Source organism: Ursus americanus, chromosome 15 (assembly GCF_024610735.1).
Source record: "Ursus americanus isolate L20-20 chromosome 15, mUrsAme1.1.p, whole genome shotgun sequence".
NCBI classification, from domain to species: Eukaryota; Metazoa; Chordata; class Mammalia; order Carnivora; family Ursidae; genus Ursus; species Ursus americanus.
In genome coordinates this window covers 35,130,100-35,148,020 of record NC_142141.1, presented here as the reverse complement: position 1 = coordinate 35,148,020, position 17,921 = coordinate 35,130,100, and the positions used below count along the sequence as shown (strand labels likewise).

The 17,921-nt window shown below is 35.4% G+C and overlaps 1 protein-coding gene across 4 annotated transcripts in view; it reads right to left on the bottom strand.

Annotated features, from left to right (window-relative positions):
• Positions 1-1,010: 1,010 nt before the first annotated feature.
• The window catches only part of FYB1 (FYN binding protein 1), a 153,621-nt gene continuing 136,710 nt past the window's right edge, over positions 1,011-17,921 (bottom strand). For all 4 annotated transcript variants that reach the window (XM_045787318.2, XM_045787314.2, XM_045787319.2 and 1 more), the window contains 5 exons: positions 15,809-15,899; positions 14,643-14,805; positions 5,633-5,666; positions 3,297-3,328; positions 1,011-2,508 (listed from right to left, as the gene is read on the bottom strand). In XM_045787318.2, the coding sequence (XP_045643274.2) occupies positions 2,486-2,508; positions 3,297-3,328; positions 5,633-5,666; positions 14,643-14,805; positions 15,809-15,899 (343 nt within the window). In that variant the 3' untranslated portion in view covers positions 1,011-2,485. The remainder of the gene's footprint in view (positions 2,509-3,296; positions 3,329-5,632; positions 5,667-14,642; positions 14,806-15,808; positions 15,900-17,921) is intronic.

Sequence of the window (17,921 nt, the reverse complement as noted above, 5' to 3'; positions counted from 1 at the left end):
CTGCACAATGTGAAAGTTAAAGAAGAGGAAGAGAAGAAGGGAAAGGGGGAAAGTTGGGTGGAGAGTGTGTGTGTGTGTGTGTGTGTGTGCGTGTGTGAAAGAGAGAGAGAGGGAGAGAGAGAGAGAATTAGTTAATTGTGAAGGAAGAAGACTCCAGAGAAAGAAAGAAGAAGAAATTGGATAAAGGTTATGGCTTTGAGGAGTGACATCTTATTCCCTGGGATAATGTTCGAATAGGGGTTAAGGTAGAACGTTGTTGGAAGTTGAACGGAATTGTGCTTGGCTATTTCAATTTCATTTAAAATAGGAAGCAAAGCATCAGGGACACTGGTGGAAGGTTTAGTCTTAGACAGGAGATGCTCCATCTTCTCAGGCTCAAACAAAAACAGGTAAGATTGGGCTTAGAGAAAGACTGCAGATGTGGGGTCAAAGTACGGGAGAGAAAGGTTGATAACCTCAATTTCTTGATGAAGTAAAGGCGAAGTTATCTGCTGAATGTATTATTTATTTGTAGCTCTTCTCATGTGACAAAATTCCATACATGAAACTATAACAGAAATAATATTTAGTATATTAAAATTAATATGTTAAATATGTCTTTTATATTTAGATGATTATCTATTACATAATTTTTTTGTAGGCATGTGTGTGTCTGTTTCTTGGTGTATAACTCAAAACGCTAAAGTACTCTCTTGGTTTAATTTGGAATATAAAAACTGACATTGTATTGAATTTATGTTATTCTCAATCAGAAAAAAATAACTGGAAATATACTGTCAGTGTATAATGTATGTTTGCTACCAAATTTAACAAAAATAAAAACACTTTTGAACCATGTAATTGATCTATTAAAATAATTTCATCATATGAGCATATACTGGCTTACCCTATCAAAAAGTAGACATCCAAGTATTTCATTATTAGAGGGAGACTTTGACACCATTGGTTTCTAATGTGGGGGCCTCAGACTCCCAGAATCTATAAATTGAGCAATAAAAGTTGATGGTCTATTTTCTTTCTTTCTTTCCTTTTTTTTTTTTTGATGCCTATTTTCAAATTTTAACACACCAAATGGAAATCACACTTTACCCATATGAAGGCTGAGGTTACAATGATGAAATGATTTCAGTTCAGTGGGACCACTCTTCAGAAGCTCCAATGGGTCTTTGCAATATTAAAATATGGAAAATGCATTAATTGTTATTTAATAATAAGTTTTACAAATACACAGAGGTTTCTGAAATAACAGGATTTGTGGTTGGGGGAAGGATTATAAAAGTTTGAGGTAACTGGTCGCAAAAATGGTGGGAAAAACTGATTTCATCTAATCCTGTAATTTGCAGAAGAGGAAACTGGGAGGATAAATAGTTTACCCAGTATCACATCATGGTTCACTAGTAGTTGAGCCAGCTTTAGGATTTGCCTATTTTGGAAGTTGTAAAAAAATTACCTAACATGCCATTTTCTTGGGTGTTAGGGTTTTGCGTTTTTTTATCATGGTGTTTAGTGTTCTTAGCATTTGGAATCCAAATGCTTCACATTTTGTTTGGAGTTGTTTTGGTAAAGAGTATGTATGAGTAGGGAATGTTCTAGTCCAAACACTAGGCCAACTTTCCAGTAAAGCGGTTAAAAAAAAGTTCCACAGAGGTAACTGCGGAGCAGAAACCTTCAAAAGAGTCTTCATAGTAAAGAGGTACCATAAAAGCCTAATTAATTTCAAAGTCCATCTTCCATTCTTCATGATTTTAGGGTAGTCCTCATTCCTATCTACTGTAGTTCCAACAGTACTTTAAAGAGAGCACATAATGAAACTGTTAGTGGATGAATCTGCAAAAAGAAAACTGATTTTTGACTCTTCTACAGTTTTAATCTTAAGTGTGCACACTAAATGCATACATTCTTATCAAATAATTAACATATTCACAATTAACAAACAGGAACAACGTTTATACACAAGTTCTGCTACCACTATAATTTTTAAAACATTGATCCCACCAGAAAGAGAGGAGACAGTTGTGCCCTTGTAAAGATAGATAATTTGAATAAAGAATATAAGGTACGATCATAAACGTTCAAACAATAGTTTTCCTTCTTGTGTAATGTTTTAATATTTTCTTCCTTATATTTCTTTATTCTTCCTCCTCCTATTTCTTTAGACAACACAGTCATTTCTTCTCATTTTTTTTTTTCTTTTAGGGAGGGGAGGTTGTCTACTGATGGTCTAAAAGAAGCGCCTTCAACACTGAAGCTGAGCAGATGAGATATTCAGTAATTCTTACATCTCATCGATGCAGTCTTCCAAGATATTAAGATCATTTTCTAAGTAGAAAGCTTCAAAACTTCATAAAGATAATCAGAATTTTATATTCAATGGTAATAAGTAGTTGTGTGCATTCATTTTCTATGATATCCAATCCCATGTCAATTAAAACTCAGACTTCATTTTGGCATCAAATGAACATAACAAAATGAACAAGGCTGATATCTAGTCATTGTCATAGATGCAACCTGGAAAAAAAAATACAAATTTCAATGGAGTTATACAAAACACATAGCTTCTAAGTGTTCCAAGGTTAGAAATGTGGGTGATTCACACTCTCCCAGTTTAGGATTTAAAAAAAATGTAGAATTGGCTCACTTTGTAAAAGAGTAGTTACATGGAAGACCATATATGTTTTAACCTTCATTGCTCAGTATTTAATTCTAACAAAGTTTCTGGACAGATTTATTCTTTATCAAAATGAGACTTGGGATTATTTTATCTAGCACTTAAATGTACTTTTTAGTAGTTATTTCTAAATGAGATTGAAGATACGAAATATCAGTAAGAATCGTAAGTTTAAAAGGAAACTAAAAGGCCACATCAGTAACTCTATGCGTCATTTCAGATGAGATTAATTTTTTTAGGTTGTAATTTATAAATATGTGATGCTAAAAGAATACTAGTGAGTATTATAGCTTATGAAATAAGTATCTACTAATTGGTCAAGTATACATATTTTTATGGATGAGAGTAATTTGTTTTAAGATAAATGATATAATGAAAAATTCACTAATTATTTTTATACTTCTGTTTTCAAAGAAAATAAATAAGATTCTTCCTTGGTTTCCAGTCATGTGCAAAAATAATTTTCTTAAATTATACCAGAGCATTTACCTTTCCTAACATTTTCAAGTGATTCAAATTCTGATCAGATTGGAAAGCTCTAATTAATCAGGCAAGCTATTTTTAGTATTTGTGAGAACAGTAAATTCACTATTATTGTTCTCAGTGGTGGGTGCCATGTGGGACTTACCATCAGCAATATCATCATAGATCTCTCCATCACTGTAAATGTAGAAAATAATTTTTATTTTAAAGAAAATATCTTCTTAGCATTAAGGCAATATTTAGATAAAAAAATTAGTAATATGTTTTCATATGACACAATTAAGCATTTAAGTGTGAGAAGTTAAGTGTTGTGAATTATAAGTGGGAAGAAATTTCATATTCATCTGCATCGTCTTTCATTGGTTTACCCTAATTCTTTGTTCTATTCTAAAAATAACCAAAAACCCACAATGTATTCCATATCGTAGACATACGGAATAGTGGAAACTTGCCTCAAGAACACACACCATGTTTTATTTATCTTTAGATCCAACCGTGAGCCTAACACGGAGCTGTACATTTAAGAAGTGTTTATTGAACTGAACAAACTGAAAAATCATGGCACAATATTCCACTTGGGGCCCTAACTGAGTCTTTTTTTTTTTTTTTTTTAAGGAATCTTTACACCCCACATGGGGCTTATACTCAGGACCCGGAGATCAAGAGTCACAGGTTCCTCCCACTGAGCCTGCCAGGTGCTTCCCTAATGGATTCTTTATATTTGTTAATATCAGATATATATTTTCACTTGAACTTCAAATGCTGAATGAAATAGAATAATATTTTAAAAAAGAAATAGAATAATATTTAGCATAGGAAATGGATGCATCATTTTTGCATGTTTCTAATTAAAATTTATAAATATTAATTTTAAAATATATAAATATTAGTTTCAAAATGAGTAGCCAAGGTATGGTTAGTATGGTGATTCTTATGTTATATAATTCTAAAAATATTTATGGTTATAGGCTGCATGCATAATAATAGTTCTGGCTACTTTTACACATTTTGGTTGCATGTGGTCCTGAATCTTTGTAAAATACGCTGTTCTACACACCTACTGAGTCTCTCTTATGTACCACGAGATATAAACATGAGTAAGACACAAGCTTTGATTTTAAGAAGCTTATAATCTAGTGGAGGAGAGAATGATATACAAGTAATTAAAATAGAAAGTATTATAAATGTGAATATAGCCTTGAAATGTAGAATACAGTTTCAAAGTTCAGAAATGTGAGGTGACTGTCACCTTGACCAGACCCACTTTTGGGTCCTGTACTATCTCTGCTTTTATCATGGAAGCAGCAGCAGGCCCTCCAAGTGGCTGCCAACTATGGCAGATGCTGTGAGTTGCCTCTGTCTCCTGTTTGGATCCTTTCTCTGAGATGAAGGGAGGGTTTGACTAATGGAAATCTGATAAAAATGCAAAGGGGACAGATTTTCCTATCATTCATTCAATAAATGTTTCTTAAGTATTCACTTTACTAGATGGTGAATCAATAATGATAGAGTATACTTTCTAAATTCTCTCTCTTCATCATCCTGTAATCATCACTGATGAAGATGTCCCATTATTTGCCACGTATGCATTCCTTGAAATTTGTATCTTTCATAAAATAGAAAAGTGCTTGCCTACCATTGTGATTAATGCCCTGAGAAAAAGAAAAGTATTATGATTATTTTTCTTTCGACTCTTTACTAGTTTGCTGACAAAGCACTAGCATTGATTTGTCTCTTTCTGATTGGTATCAGGTTGTTTATGGATACAGTTTGTGAATCTTTCCTGATTCTTTTATTATGCAGAACTCTGCAAATCTTTACGTTGGCATATGACCTGATAATGGAGTTCACTTCTTGCATTGATAGACTTGGAACAGTATCTTACAATGTTTGAGGGGGACTCTCACAGAACACTAGTACCAGACTGTGACAACGTCTTATTCATAAGAAGAGAAGAATCATTGACGACTATCTTTTTTTTGGCATGCTTCCAAAAAGGCAACTTAACACTCTACTATGCCTAGTAAAGAAAAGCCCTCAATTGGGGCCAAATTACTAACAGGTGACATTAGCACCTACTGTGAAGACACTAATTGGTCCCTGATTAATGCAGTTGGCTTCCCTGATTAATGCAGTTCAGCCAACTGCATTAATCTGTGAGTGAAAGGCAAAATATTACTGAAAGTGTTAGTGGTTTTCCCGTCTCCAATGTTTGCCATGTCTGTCTCCAATGAATGTTTATAACTATGAACTGTATACTCATGAGCGAGAAGGGTTCTTGTCTATTTAAAAGAGTGACACTGTATGAAAACCCTAACTTTATTATGGGTACTACCATACTGACATTAGTATAGCATATTGTTTTAAAATTTTGTATGACAGTTTAGTAGATTATATTATTTAGATGATATTAAGAATCTTTCTTAAAGAAAAGTGTAAAATTCTTTTTACAAGTATAGTAGTAGAAGAAAATGAACTTACTTGTCCACCAAGTAACTCCGAAGGACATAACCATCTATGAAAAAAAGGAAAATAAATTTTATTAATAGTACACAATTGAATAATCTTTACTGTTTTTTTAAGAAAGTGAAATAGAATTGAATATTTAATGTAGTAAGATATGATGTAATGTGATATAATATACTGAATAATTCTATTTCCAAATATGACCTATTTTTCCTTTTTTTTTTTTAAGATTTTACTTATTTATTTGGGATAGAGAGAGCACAAGCCAGGGTACAGAGGGAGAGGGAGAAGCAGGCTCCCCGCTGAGCAGGGAGCCAGATGCAGGGCTCGATCCCAGGACCCCGGATCATAACCTGAGCTGAAGGCCGACGCTCAGCTGACTGAGCCACCCAGGTGCCCCGACCTATTTTTTCATATTCGTGTCCACTTTTCTCCCCTTCTTTTCCTCTCCTTTTCTCTCTATTTTTTTTTCCTCTCTCTCCTGCATGTCTCTTTTCCTCTATTTACGACCTTTCCCCTTAAAGAGAAACAAATTATCTTCTTCTCCTACTGCAGGTGGTAGCACAAAGCTCTTCCAAATTTTATTCTGTTTCTTCATGCTGTTACCCACGCAACCCAGTCCTAAGGAGAATTTATAGTTTCTCTAAATACAAAAGTAGGGAGGTAAGTATGTAAGATCAAAGCCTTAACTTCTAAAATTTCATTATAATGAACGAAGTCAAAACTGCGTTCAACTCCCCTTTCAGATCAGCAATCTTGCGATTGCTTGGGGGAGTATGCATTCTATACAGTCTCAAAATAGTTCTCATGTTCAGTGCGGAAGGTCTTCCACACTGCTTTTGCCATTTGACAACATGTCAACATGTGCATTTTCATCTTTCATGACACAAATCATTATTAGAAGAACACATACCAGGCATTCTAGTGATTCCCCTGTTAAATAGGAAATAGACCATATTTTATGCAAGAAAGCAAATGTTATCTTTGCCCCTATTGTGCAAAATAATCCCAAGAAATTTTTTCTTGAGAAATTTCTGCTGAATTTAATTAATATTGCGAATCTTTGGAATTATTAGTTTTGTGTTAACACCTGAACACCACTCTATGCTTGAGATTAGTAGCATTCATTGCCTTGTCAATACAGTCTCTAAATTCTTTCAATCTATTGGGCTTAGTCCACTTTAGATCTAATTTTTTAGAGTAAATATGTAAAAAATGATAAACCAGGAAGCTCATAGGCAAAGATTAATACAAATGATAACAAACTTATTTAAACATACTGATGTTATATTATCATTGATTTAAAAGGCAGAAATATTTTTTTAAAAAAGTGGGACCATTCAAATGAAACTATAGATTGAAACTTAAGAAAATGAATTTTCCCCTGAAATATTCCAGTGTAAAAAAAAAAAAAAAACCTCCACTGAAATATTTTATCAAGAAATTCACCATTTTTAAATGAAAACTTTATTAGAATCCTATTTTGAAAAGGAAGAATCAGTTATCTTTGAATTCTTGTAGTATGGATATAATGAAGCATGTGTCAGAATGATAAAAGCACAATAATGTAATATTTTTCTCAGACTCTGAAAAATTAGACTTTGTTATACCTTCCTTTTTTATTTCAGTCAAAGCAAAGGTAGCAAAAATTGTTAATGTAAGAATATCTAAAATTAATATCCTTGGTTGCCTTTGATATTACAGTTCTTTTATTCAACTTCATGTTAACAGACTTCTAAAAAATTTAAATGTATATCGTAATTTAACATAATTTTTAAAGGGGGGATAAGCTCATCTCCAAGAAATTCAATTCAACATGTCTCTCAAAAGAGAAAAATCTAGGGGCGCCTGGGTGGCACAGCGGTTGAGCGTCTGCCTTCGGCTCAGGGCGTGATCCCGGCGTTATGGGATCGAGCCCCACATCAGGCTCCTCCGCTGGGAGCCTGCTTCTTCCTCTCCCACTCCCCCTGCTAGTGTTCCCTCTCTCGCTGGCTGCCTCTATCTCTGTCGAATAAATAAATAAAATCTTTAAAAAAAAAAAAGAGAAAAATCTATGTAGATAACAATTTTTAGAACAAATTGTGGATTTCGTGTCATGGTCCCAATAACTGAACTCTGTCTTTACCTGCACTGATGTTTGGAGCTAAAATAAAATGTGAACATTTCTTTATAGACAGTAATTAATAGTCCAAACTTTTTTTGTTTCCATTAGTTAAAAATAGGGGCTCTGTGTTTGTTTCGATTTTTTTTCTTATACTGGGAAATAAAAGAATACAATAATAAGTGTTCCCATGAGATATTCATGTTTAAGTTAATAATTTAAAAGTAATGATATGCATGAGCTGAATCTTTTGACAGTGAAGGAAATCTCTGCGAGCTGTTCAGGCTTTGTAATGTCTCTGAACTAAAATTAGAAGACACAAAATTAGAGAAATATATAAGAAATTATAAGCTATTGCCAGAGACTGGACTTGCTCCAGCATCAAATATACACCTGTTTTTTTTTTTTAAATCTTTAGAAGAGTTAAAGAAATAAAGAACAAAACAAAGAGAATATAATCACCATTTTTGGAAATTAAAGCCTTTTATTTTCCTTTGCTTTTAGGTAATCTTTTAAAAACTCATTTATGCTAAAATTGTGTAGACCTGGATAAAGTACTGTCTGTAGTAACTAAGCATTAATTAGTCCTTTACATGACCAAAGTTAATAACTCATGATATACAGCTTAATAGCCTGTCTTCACAAAATTAATTATAAAAATATACTTTAGACTCTCAAACCCCTATTATATTTCCTCTTATATATCTTACCCGTTCCAGAGCTCTAAGGAACGGCTGTCCCTTTCACTGAATGCTCTGTTGTGACTGTTGCTTCTGTGTGTGAGCTACATAAATATGAATGATTATGAATATTATTTAAGAAAAATGTATCAAGGAGATGCCATGTGGGATGGTACTGTACTGCTCTATTTTAGTTTCCTGAAATGATGTGATAATTTGGGGCTCATTAGCTATAAAATTACTATTATATAGCATTTTTACAGGGTTAATGGCTTTTAATACAGCATAGGTTTTGCTGTCTAGTACCTTGAAAAAATCTCTAAAACTTCATTCTATTAAAAGCATGACTGATTCATGACAGTGTTGAAAAAAGTGACCTACCATGAATTCTTATATTTTATATAATCTCTCCATTATAGTTCCTAGAAATAATCTTTTTTTGCAGTAGAAAAATGATCTCTTTGCTTCAATGTTCCATGTACATCCATCACAAGGAGTAATGAAGGAAAAATACAAATGAAATAAGCAAAAAAGTCATCATGGCTCCATGCCATGTAGAATGGGTGCCATGTTTACTGTGGGTGCCGGCCCACCAGGAATTCTCACACGTCCTATGAAATTATTATTTGGAAACTTCATATTCATACAGCAGAACACAGTGGCTCGAAACAAGTGTTTTGAAAATTGTGGTGGGATAAAGGTAATTAAGAAAGTAACACTCATCCCTCGTATGTGCCAGTTCTCAGGACTGATTCACCTTTAAGAAGGGTGTCGTGAATACAAAATTACGATGGAAACACAAGATCAGCTTTGGAAAAGTTGAAAATATCTTCATTCTAATATTTTCAAATTTCTTACTTAATAAAAATGACAACTTCTGTTATTTCTTTATTATTTCATTTGTCACAAGCAAGTCCAGGAATAAAGTTCAATTTACTTAATTTGGCCTCATGCAGGTTAAAAACAATAAAATCACGTTGCACAGATTTACCCACGCAAGTGGGACAATGCCTGACTTCAGGGGCACATGCTCATAATATAACAGAAAGAAAAAATAAAACACAGTGTATAAGACTCAATCTAAATTATTAGCCTAGTGTTATGGAAATGTTCTCTCTCCTCATCTTCTTTCTGTCTCTTTCTCCTTATTTCTAGGGCTTCAAATCAGGGGACTTTGAAAGTTTCTGAATTTAAAAAATTTTCTTCAGTAAGTATCTGCTGTTTTAAAATTGAAAATCAAACAATTTGAGCAAAGAAATGACTAATTGGATTTGAGAAAATCCAAACTATCTTTGGAATTCCCTTTCCTTGATGCCCAAAGAAAATGGAGAACATTGTAACCACAAATGATTCAGTTCATGTCTCCTTCCACACTTTTTGTAGAAAATTCTTCTCCAGTGACAGGAGGTAGGGAAACCCACAGCTCACGAGGTATCGAGTTGTAGAATATGCTCAAATATTAGGGAGAAATTCTAAACATTTGGGAATGTGCCAGAAATACATATTTAAGATCTCAATGCTCCTGCAATGTGTGTTTCCACAAGCCAGTGGGTGAATTGATCAAATGTGATAACGCTTATAATGGTGGCTTGTACTCAACACCACAATGGGAAAAGATTATTGTTAATGCTTTCACCTCTAATTTCTACTGTCACCAATTAAGATTAAGTAAGCTATACTTTCTTTTCTTTGATGGGTTAAGGAATGGAAAGTAGGGAAAATGTTAAGGTTACCATGGTGTTGGATTGCAAATGCCTTTACAGCTAAGCAGATGTAGAAATAAGGAACTGAAAGATTTAAAGGCTCCTAAAGGATGCCCAGGAAGCAAACCACATCAGTAAGACTAAGAGAACTTGTGTCTCCTAACAAATTAAATTATTCCACAGACTTCTTCCTGTGCGTGTCTGTATGTCAGACTTTCATCTGGTTCTCCAACTGCAATCTCCAAGTTGTTACATTCAATTCAGTAAGCCCTGAACAAGGTGCCAGGCACCGCAGAATGTGCTGGCAGTACAATGTTGAGAACACTGCAGTAAAGTTACTCTCAAGCTCAGAGTCTAATACGAATAATAGATTGATAAAACAGGAAGGACAATTACAGGGACAAAAGCAGTAGCATAGTGGGGCCGGGAAGAGATAAACTGCGATGGGTGACTGGGGAGTAGGGAGTGGGTGAGCTTCCAATTTTAGATGACAACTGAATTGTTTTTACTAGACAATTATGGGCATTAGCAGTAGAATAAAATAGCATAGAAGGATGAGATAGCATAATTTATCGAGGGAATGAAAGTCAGTAGTATGTATTTTTAGAGTGGCAGTTGCAGATGGGAAATAGTTGATAAGGTTGAGGCTTGATCTACAGGGTTTTATGTATCAACGCAGAGATAATATTTGTGCGTTTTTAAAAAAAATATTTGAGTAACAGTGTGACAGGTGGATTGGCTGAGAGTAAGGGTAAAGTAGACATATCATTTGAAAGGCTATTGCAATAATCTAGATGAGGGAGGGTTAAATCCACACAGCAATTCTCCCAAATCCTGTAGAAATTGCATGAGCGATGAATCAGAGATTAGGGAAATTAAGAATGCCAAGGATCCACTTCAAGGAAGGAATAAGCAGGAGATTTAGAAAAATTAAGAAAAGCAGGAGATTTGGCAAAATAAAAGTGAGATTAAGCAGATATGATAATTACATCTTGGAATAAAGTTTAATATGAAAGGCAACAGCAGATGCTCTGGGTGGCCTTCCCATAGACCTTCACCCCTACCGTGTAGGTTCACCCAGTTTTCCAAGGACAGCACTTGTAATTTTTTTTTTTTTAAACTGATCAGTTTTCTCTGGCTTTCAGAGCTCTTTGCCAGCTTGCTCAGTATCCCGAATGGCTCGCCACCTGCCCTGGAGTAGGCTTCCATTCCACATGGACAGGAGTTGATGTGTCAGTACCCCAATTTGTTTCCCATTGGATGTGATAACACTGCCGCTCTGAGTTCTCAACTGGTATAAGCTCCAATTATCTAAGTGGCAGCTTTTTCCGTTACAAGGCTTTGTTGACTGCCTTTCCTTTCCTGTCTCCTTTTCCATTTGCTCATAAGTGATTCCCAGAATCACCGCCTAAATGGAGAAGCTAAGACAAAGTTCAGGCCCAAGAAAGTCTTTAAATAAAAAACAACAGGTACACAAGCGCTACTGATACAATCATCAGGTTTCCATTCTGTTCGAGATGGACCCCAAACCACCTAAGACTTGAATTAGTTATCGGTGAGCTTGGGACTTGTAAGGTGCATTGGTATTCCACCAGAAAAAAACGATGAAAGTTACATGGAGCCCTTGCTTGTGATCTATCACCATTTTACATAATGTTTGCCCTTCTTATTTTTAACAGATGATAAATTCTAAGAGGGCAGGAGCCCTCCAGTATTCATTATTAATAATTATCAGAATTATTGATGCCCAAACAGGAAATGATAGCAGATTACAGAATCATCCCTGAGTAGTTACTGTTTTTCTCATTCTTTTTTTTTTTTTTAAAGATTTTATTTATTTATTCGACAGAGATAGAGACAGCCAGCGAGAGAGGGAACACAGGCAGGGGGAGTGGGAGAGGAAGAAGCAGGCTCCTAGTGGAGGAGCCCGATGTGGGGCTCGATCCCAGAACGCCGGGATCACGCCCTGAGCCGAAGGCAGATGCTTAACCGCTGTGCCACCCAGGCGCCCTTGTTTTTCTCATTCTTAAGGTCCACTGGCTTCTAGAAAGATATGAGTCTCCTGTAAATTTCTGTTCCTGGTGCGGCCTCTTCCTGCTCATCTATATCCATACAGGTTGTTGATGAAGCCATTTATACCCTTGTTACTCAAGAGTATGTTCCATGGACCAGAAGCTTCCATTTCCTGGCAGCTTGGTAAAATGCAGAATGTTACACCTCACCTCGGACCTCCTGAATTAGAATCGGCATTTTTGAGAAGACCCCCATGTGATGGGTGTGCACTTTGGAGTTGAGAAGCATGGCTTTAGATAGGCTTTGTTGTGAAAGACAAGAATCTCAGGACAGCATGGCAAGATCGGTCTGACGCTTGTGTCCCGGAAAAAGGGCCACAGGGCAAGTACTAGGACAATTCTGTCTTGTAAAAAATGTGATATAATTTGGAAAACAGAGGAAAGAAAACAGGTTCATTTAGGCTCATCACCTCAATCAGGCACTATTAGCAGTTCAGCTTAGTTTCTTTTATTTACATATTTTTTTAACATGGCTGTAAATCCTATCCCACATCAAGCAGGCTTCTTATTTCTCTACTACCGTGTCGTGAGAATTTCCTCACATTATTATCATAGTCATTGTGTAAATATTCAGTCTGGGATATTAATCATAACTTATTTAATACTTTTTGAATTTTTGAACTTTTTAATATTTTTGATGACCTTTTAGCGCATAGCCTTTTTCTGCATGTAAAGCTATTCCTTGGGGTGCAACCTCACAAATGCTAGTCTGAATGGGGCTTTCTTTGTCTCCTGGAGCACTGTTTACACATTCTCTCCAGTGACCTTTGAGTCTTAATACTATGCTACCTTGTCTTTTATCCTTTGTACCCACATTTCATTTTCTCCTTTTAAAAGCCAACCACACCTCCTCCATGATAACTTTAGATCCATTTCCCCAACCTTGAGTCACCGGTTTTATTCTTAAAACTCCCATTTCAGTTCCTGTCCCTGAGTCACCTTCCTGTCATTAAAATTCGACTCAGAGTTCATGTTTTCTACACAGACTAACCAAGCTGATAGGGGGCAGCCACGCTGACTCTTGGCTTTTAAATATAGGACACATAATTTTGAATGGCTCTTCCCTGGACTTTAAATAAAATAAGCTTCCTTTTAAAATTTGACAAGGACATTTCCATCGGCCGGTTTTAACGGGCGATAAAGTCAAAGAAGACAGGGACTCTTGTATTCATGTGGAATCCGATGCTGTATGAAGGCGCGCCCTTGTGACGAGCACCGGCGGGGTGAGGAAGCGCTGACTCACTATATTGTGCACGTGGAACTGATATGACACTGCACGTTAACTACACTGCAATTAAACTGAAATTAGATTAAATTAAAAAATAAATACAGGATGCATAATTTTGAATTACTCTTCCCCGGACTTTAAGTGAAATAAGCTTCCTTTTAAAATGTGACAAAGGGGCGCCTGGGTGGCACAGCGGTTAAGCATCTGCCTTCGGCTCAGGGCGTGATCCCAGCATTCTGGAATCGAGCCCCACATCAGGCTCCTCCACTGTGAGCCTGCTTCTTCCTCTTCCACTCCCCCTGCTTGTGTTCCCTCTCTCGCTGGCTGTCTCTATCTCTGTCGAATAAATAAAATAAAATCTTTAAAAATGAATAAATAAATAAAATGTGACAAAAACATTTCCCTCCGTCAGTTTCAATAGCCCATAAAGTCAAAGAAGACGGGGACTCCTTTATATTCATTTGGAATTCTATATCTTACGAAGTGTGTCCAAGTAGGAAATGAAAACAAGTAAGTTTGCAAGGTAGGAAGACTGGAAATTCTAGAAGGGCCGTGCGCTATGTAATTTCAAAACCAGACCAGAACAAGGGCCACTCACTCTTTGAGAACACTGCTTCTCGCTCTGGTGGACCTGAGAATAAGCTAGGGAAGGAGAGACAATCACAGATTCCCTCTGACTCCCCAGAACTCATGACTCAGCAAGTCAAGGGCGGGGCCAGGCAACTGCGATTTTAATACACAAAGGGTTTTCTGATGCTGGTGGTCTGTGGATTCGCATTTTGAGAAGTACTAATTTGGCATTACCTTGGCACCACAGTGCCAAAAATAGCAGGTGGGAAATGAAAAAGGATTAAAATAAAATACATTGATTTCGGCACAGCACGATCTCTAATTTCTTTTTTTTTTTTTAAAGATTTTATTTATTTATTTGACAGACAGCGAGTGAGAGAGGGACACAAGCAGGGGGAGTGGGAGAGGAAAAAGCAGGCTCCTAGCGGAGGAGCCTGATGTGGGGCTCGAGCCCATAACGCTGGGATCACGCCCTGAGCCGAAGGCAGACGCCCAACCGCTGTGCCACCCAGGCGCCCCTTTGTCACATTTCGATCTCTAATTTCTTAATGTATTCCACAATTCATAAAGCATCGACAAAACAAAGTTAATAAAACAGGGGTGATCAGGAAAACGTGTTTGATTATTAAATCCTGGAGTGCCGTATCAACCACGAGTAAGCGGTGACTTACATTTTCCTTCTTCATTTCTGCAGAGAACTTTTGTATCGTCAGTGCTTTGTATAACTTCAAGAGATTCACCAGGCTTCACCTGCAGCTCTCTGGTGCCCCACTTTTTAGAAGTTAAGGAGGGGGACACTTTGGTCGAATACAGGACTCTAATTTCACCATCATACTGGAAAAATAAAGAAAAATATTTATATTATTGATTGATGTGTATTATTCAACCAATCCATTTATTGACAAATTTACTAAGAAAGCCTTTGCTAAATAAATAGTTCCTTGTTTTAAAAAAATGCTGTAAAAACATTAAAGAAAAAATTTTTGGGGAAAAACCACTCATATTCACTATTTTAAAAATTAAAAACATTTTTAAAATTTAAGGTGTATGTGTGTTGATTTGATATACTCATATATTACGAAACGATTACCATCACATCTTTAGCTAACACCTCTAACACCTCCCATAATTCCCACTTCCTTTTTGTGGTGAGAACATTTAAGATTTACTCTCTTTACGACTTTCAAGTATGTGATACAGTATTGCTAAGCATAATGACCATGCTGTACATTAGACCCTAAAGCTCATTCATCTTATAACTGACACTGTGTATGCTTGACCAACATCTCCTCCATGCCGCCCGCCCCAGCCTCTGGTAACTATCATTTTACTTTGTTTCTGTGAGTTTGGCTTTTTAAGATTCCACATATAAGTGCTATGATATTATAGAATATTCGTCTTTTCTGTTTGACTTACTTCACTTAGCATAACGCCCTCAGGGGCCAACCATGTTGTCACAAGTGGCAGGAGTTCCTTCTTTTTCCTGGCTGAAAAATATTCCAGTGTATGTATATGTATTTGTGTGTGTGTGTGTGTATGTGTGTGTGTGTATAATCTTTTTTAATCCATTCTATTTTTAGATTATCTAGTTATTAAAGTTCAAAGAACAGCTAAATTTTAAATGTTATTGAAGTATATCTATTGTGCACATATGAGAATTTGCTTAATTTGTTAAAGGAATAAATTCAAATGTAAAGAAAATTATATAAAAAATAAGGGAGTTAGGATGGATAACTGATATTGATAATCACACGTTTAATACATGCATTTTGGTACTTAAAAATCATTTTTTTTCATTAGAGCTTTGAACTTTGTCTGATATTTAAATATGACATACTTTAAACTTTTTCCTGAAGTCTTTCTCTTCTTTTTCCTGCTTTTTTAGCTTCTTGGGGTCTTTTTCTTCTGTCTTAGCCTTGGCTCCTTGACTAAGATGGCAGAACACACACAAAACAGCATTTAGTTTAGTTTAAAAAGAACAACGTACAATAGAGACTTCATCCATAAAATTACAATTTTGTTAAATTTTGTTTTTAATTAATACCATTTCTTAGAAATCTAGTACATTCATTGTAATAAGTGATAATATTTCAAAACACAGAAGAGATTCTTCAAAAGAATACAGATTATGAGTTAAAATGGAAGTAAATATTTATTATGGTGAGCCATATAAAATTACTGAGGAATAGTGTGAACATGGTTACGTATCAGAGGTTTCATATGATTCAACCCACCTATTGTCGAGCTCTCTGTATTTTTCAACCCTTCCTAGATAATTAAGTGCCTTGGCCAATATCATAGAAAAGGCTTTTTGAAAAAGAACTTTCTTTTTAAAATTGATTTTTATGGCTTGAAAATTTATCTGTATGTCAAGTTTTCCTACCTACTTAAAATGGGGCCAGGGTAACATCTCATAGATACCAACTGGACTAAAGCTAGTTGTCATAAGAATAAGCCTACGATAATGATTCTTCATCCTGGCCACATATAGGATCACCTGGGAAGTTTTAAAAAAGTAACTTTGTCTAATTCCTAGAAATTCTAATTAAATTAAATACATTCTAATTAATTAGATTGAGTGGGGACTAGATAGTGACAAATATATTTTAAAGCTCCCCAGGCAATACTAATTTGCAAGCAAGGTTGAGGAACATTTACTAGAGTTGAATGTGGTTGTTGGGAAAAGGCTGGAAATCTCTGAAGGAGGGAATTTTAAAAAATCAGACTTTTTGTGAATGATGAAAAGTTATAAACACTGATTTTAATTTTTATCTAGATTGCCTACAATAAAATTTTGTTTGTAACGGACTTATTTAACGTGTTTGATTCTTACGCTTTGAATCTTAGAATTTAGTTCATTTACTGTGAAATGAATTAGCACATTGTCCTGCCTTGGGTTCTGCATCTTTCTTCAGTATCTCCTGTGTTACGGCGCTCTGGGCAGTAGTGGAATTGCTGTCCCAAAGTAGCACTTTGGAACTATCAGGATATACATGCATGTTAAAAATGGCCCATGAGCTCTCTTGCAAAATAACTTATTGAAATTTTACTTTTAGTAAAAAATAGACTATTATGTTAGAGAACATAAAATAGTCTTAAACTCTGACAATAAACAGCAGCAAAGAAAACGGTACATATCAAATAAAGTTTAATCAGCTGGGCTTTATTCTACTTGAAGAAAGGGTCCAGTGTGTAACTGGGTTCCTAGAGAGCTGTTTATGGAATGTGGTGACATTTTTACAGTAATATAAAACAGAAAAATGCCTAAAAAATGTCAGGCATAGAAATGACTTCCCAATGGCGAGGAATTTTCAAACCTAACATATTACCGAAGATTAGATTTTCATTTCAGAAAAAAGGAGAATGATTCTCTTTTCATCTTTCTTGTCTGTTGTGTCTATAGAACTTGATTCTCACATAGAAATGATAGCATATTCTCCCTTCGGTTTCTTTGATCTTGGTACGTTCTCTTGTTCAGTAAAATTAACCTAACAGTGTTGGTAAAAAATAAATACTAAATAAACAAGCACTCATGCATTTTTGTAGTATTGCTCAGAAGACGCTGCGTATTGTCTCCCATTTATGTCACTTCCATCCTTTAACTAATCAAGCTCAAGACCTTTTATTCACCTTTCTTCCCTGAGAAAGCTACAGAGGTATTCTTGCTTTCGTACACCTTATGCACGAGCTCATCTCACACGTTTACTGGAATATAAAAAAGGATCTTACCATGTTATTTTCTATTTCAAAAGAGGTTTCAAAAGGTACTCCTTTTGTACTAACTGATCTTAACAGGTTTTCAAATAGTTTTAGCCTAAAATTAAATCGAAACCTTAGGTGAGCTGAAGAATGTCACTATTCACCCTTAACTTTTTTTTTTTTAATTTGAATGGAACCTTTGAGAATCTGATGCTTTTGTGAAAAAGAGACATAATAAAGTCCTTTGAAAA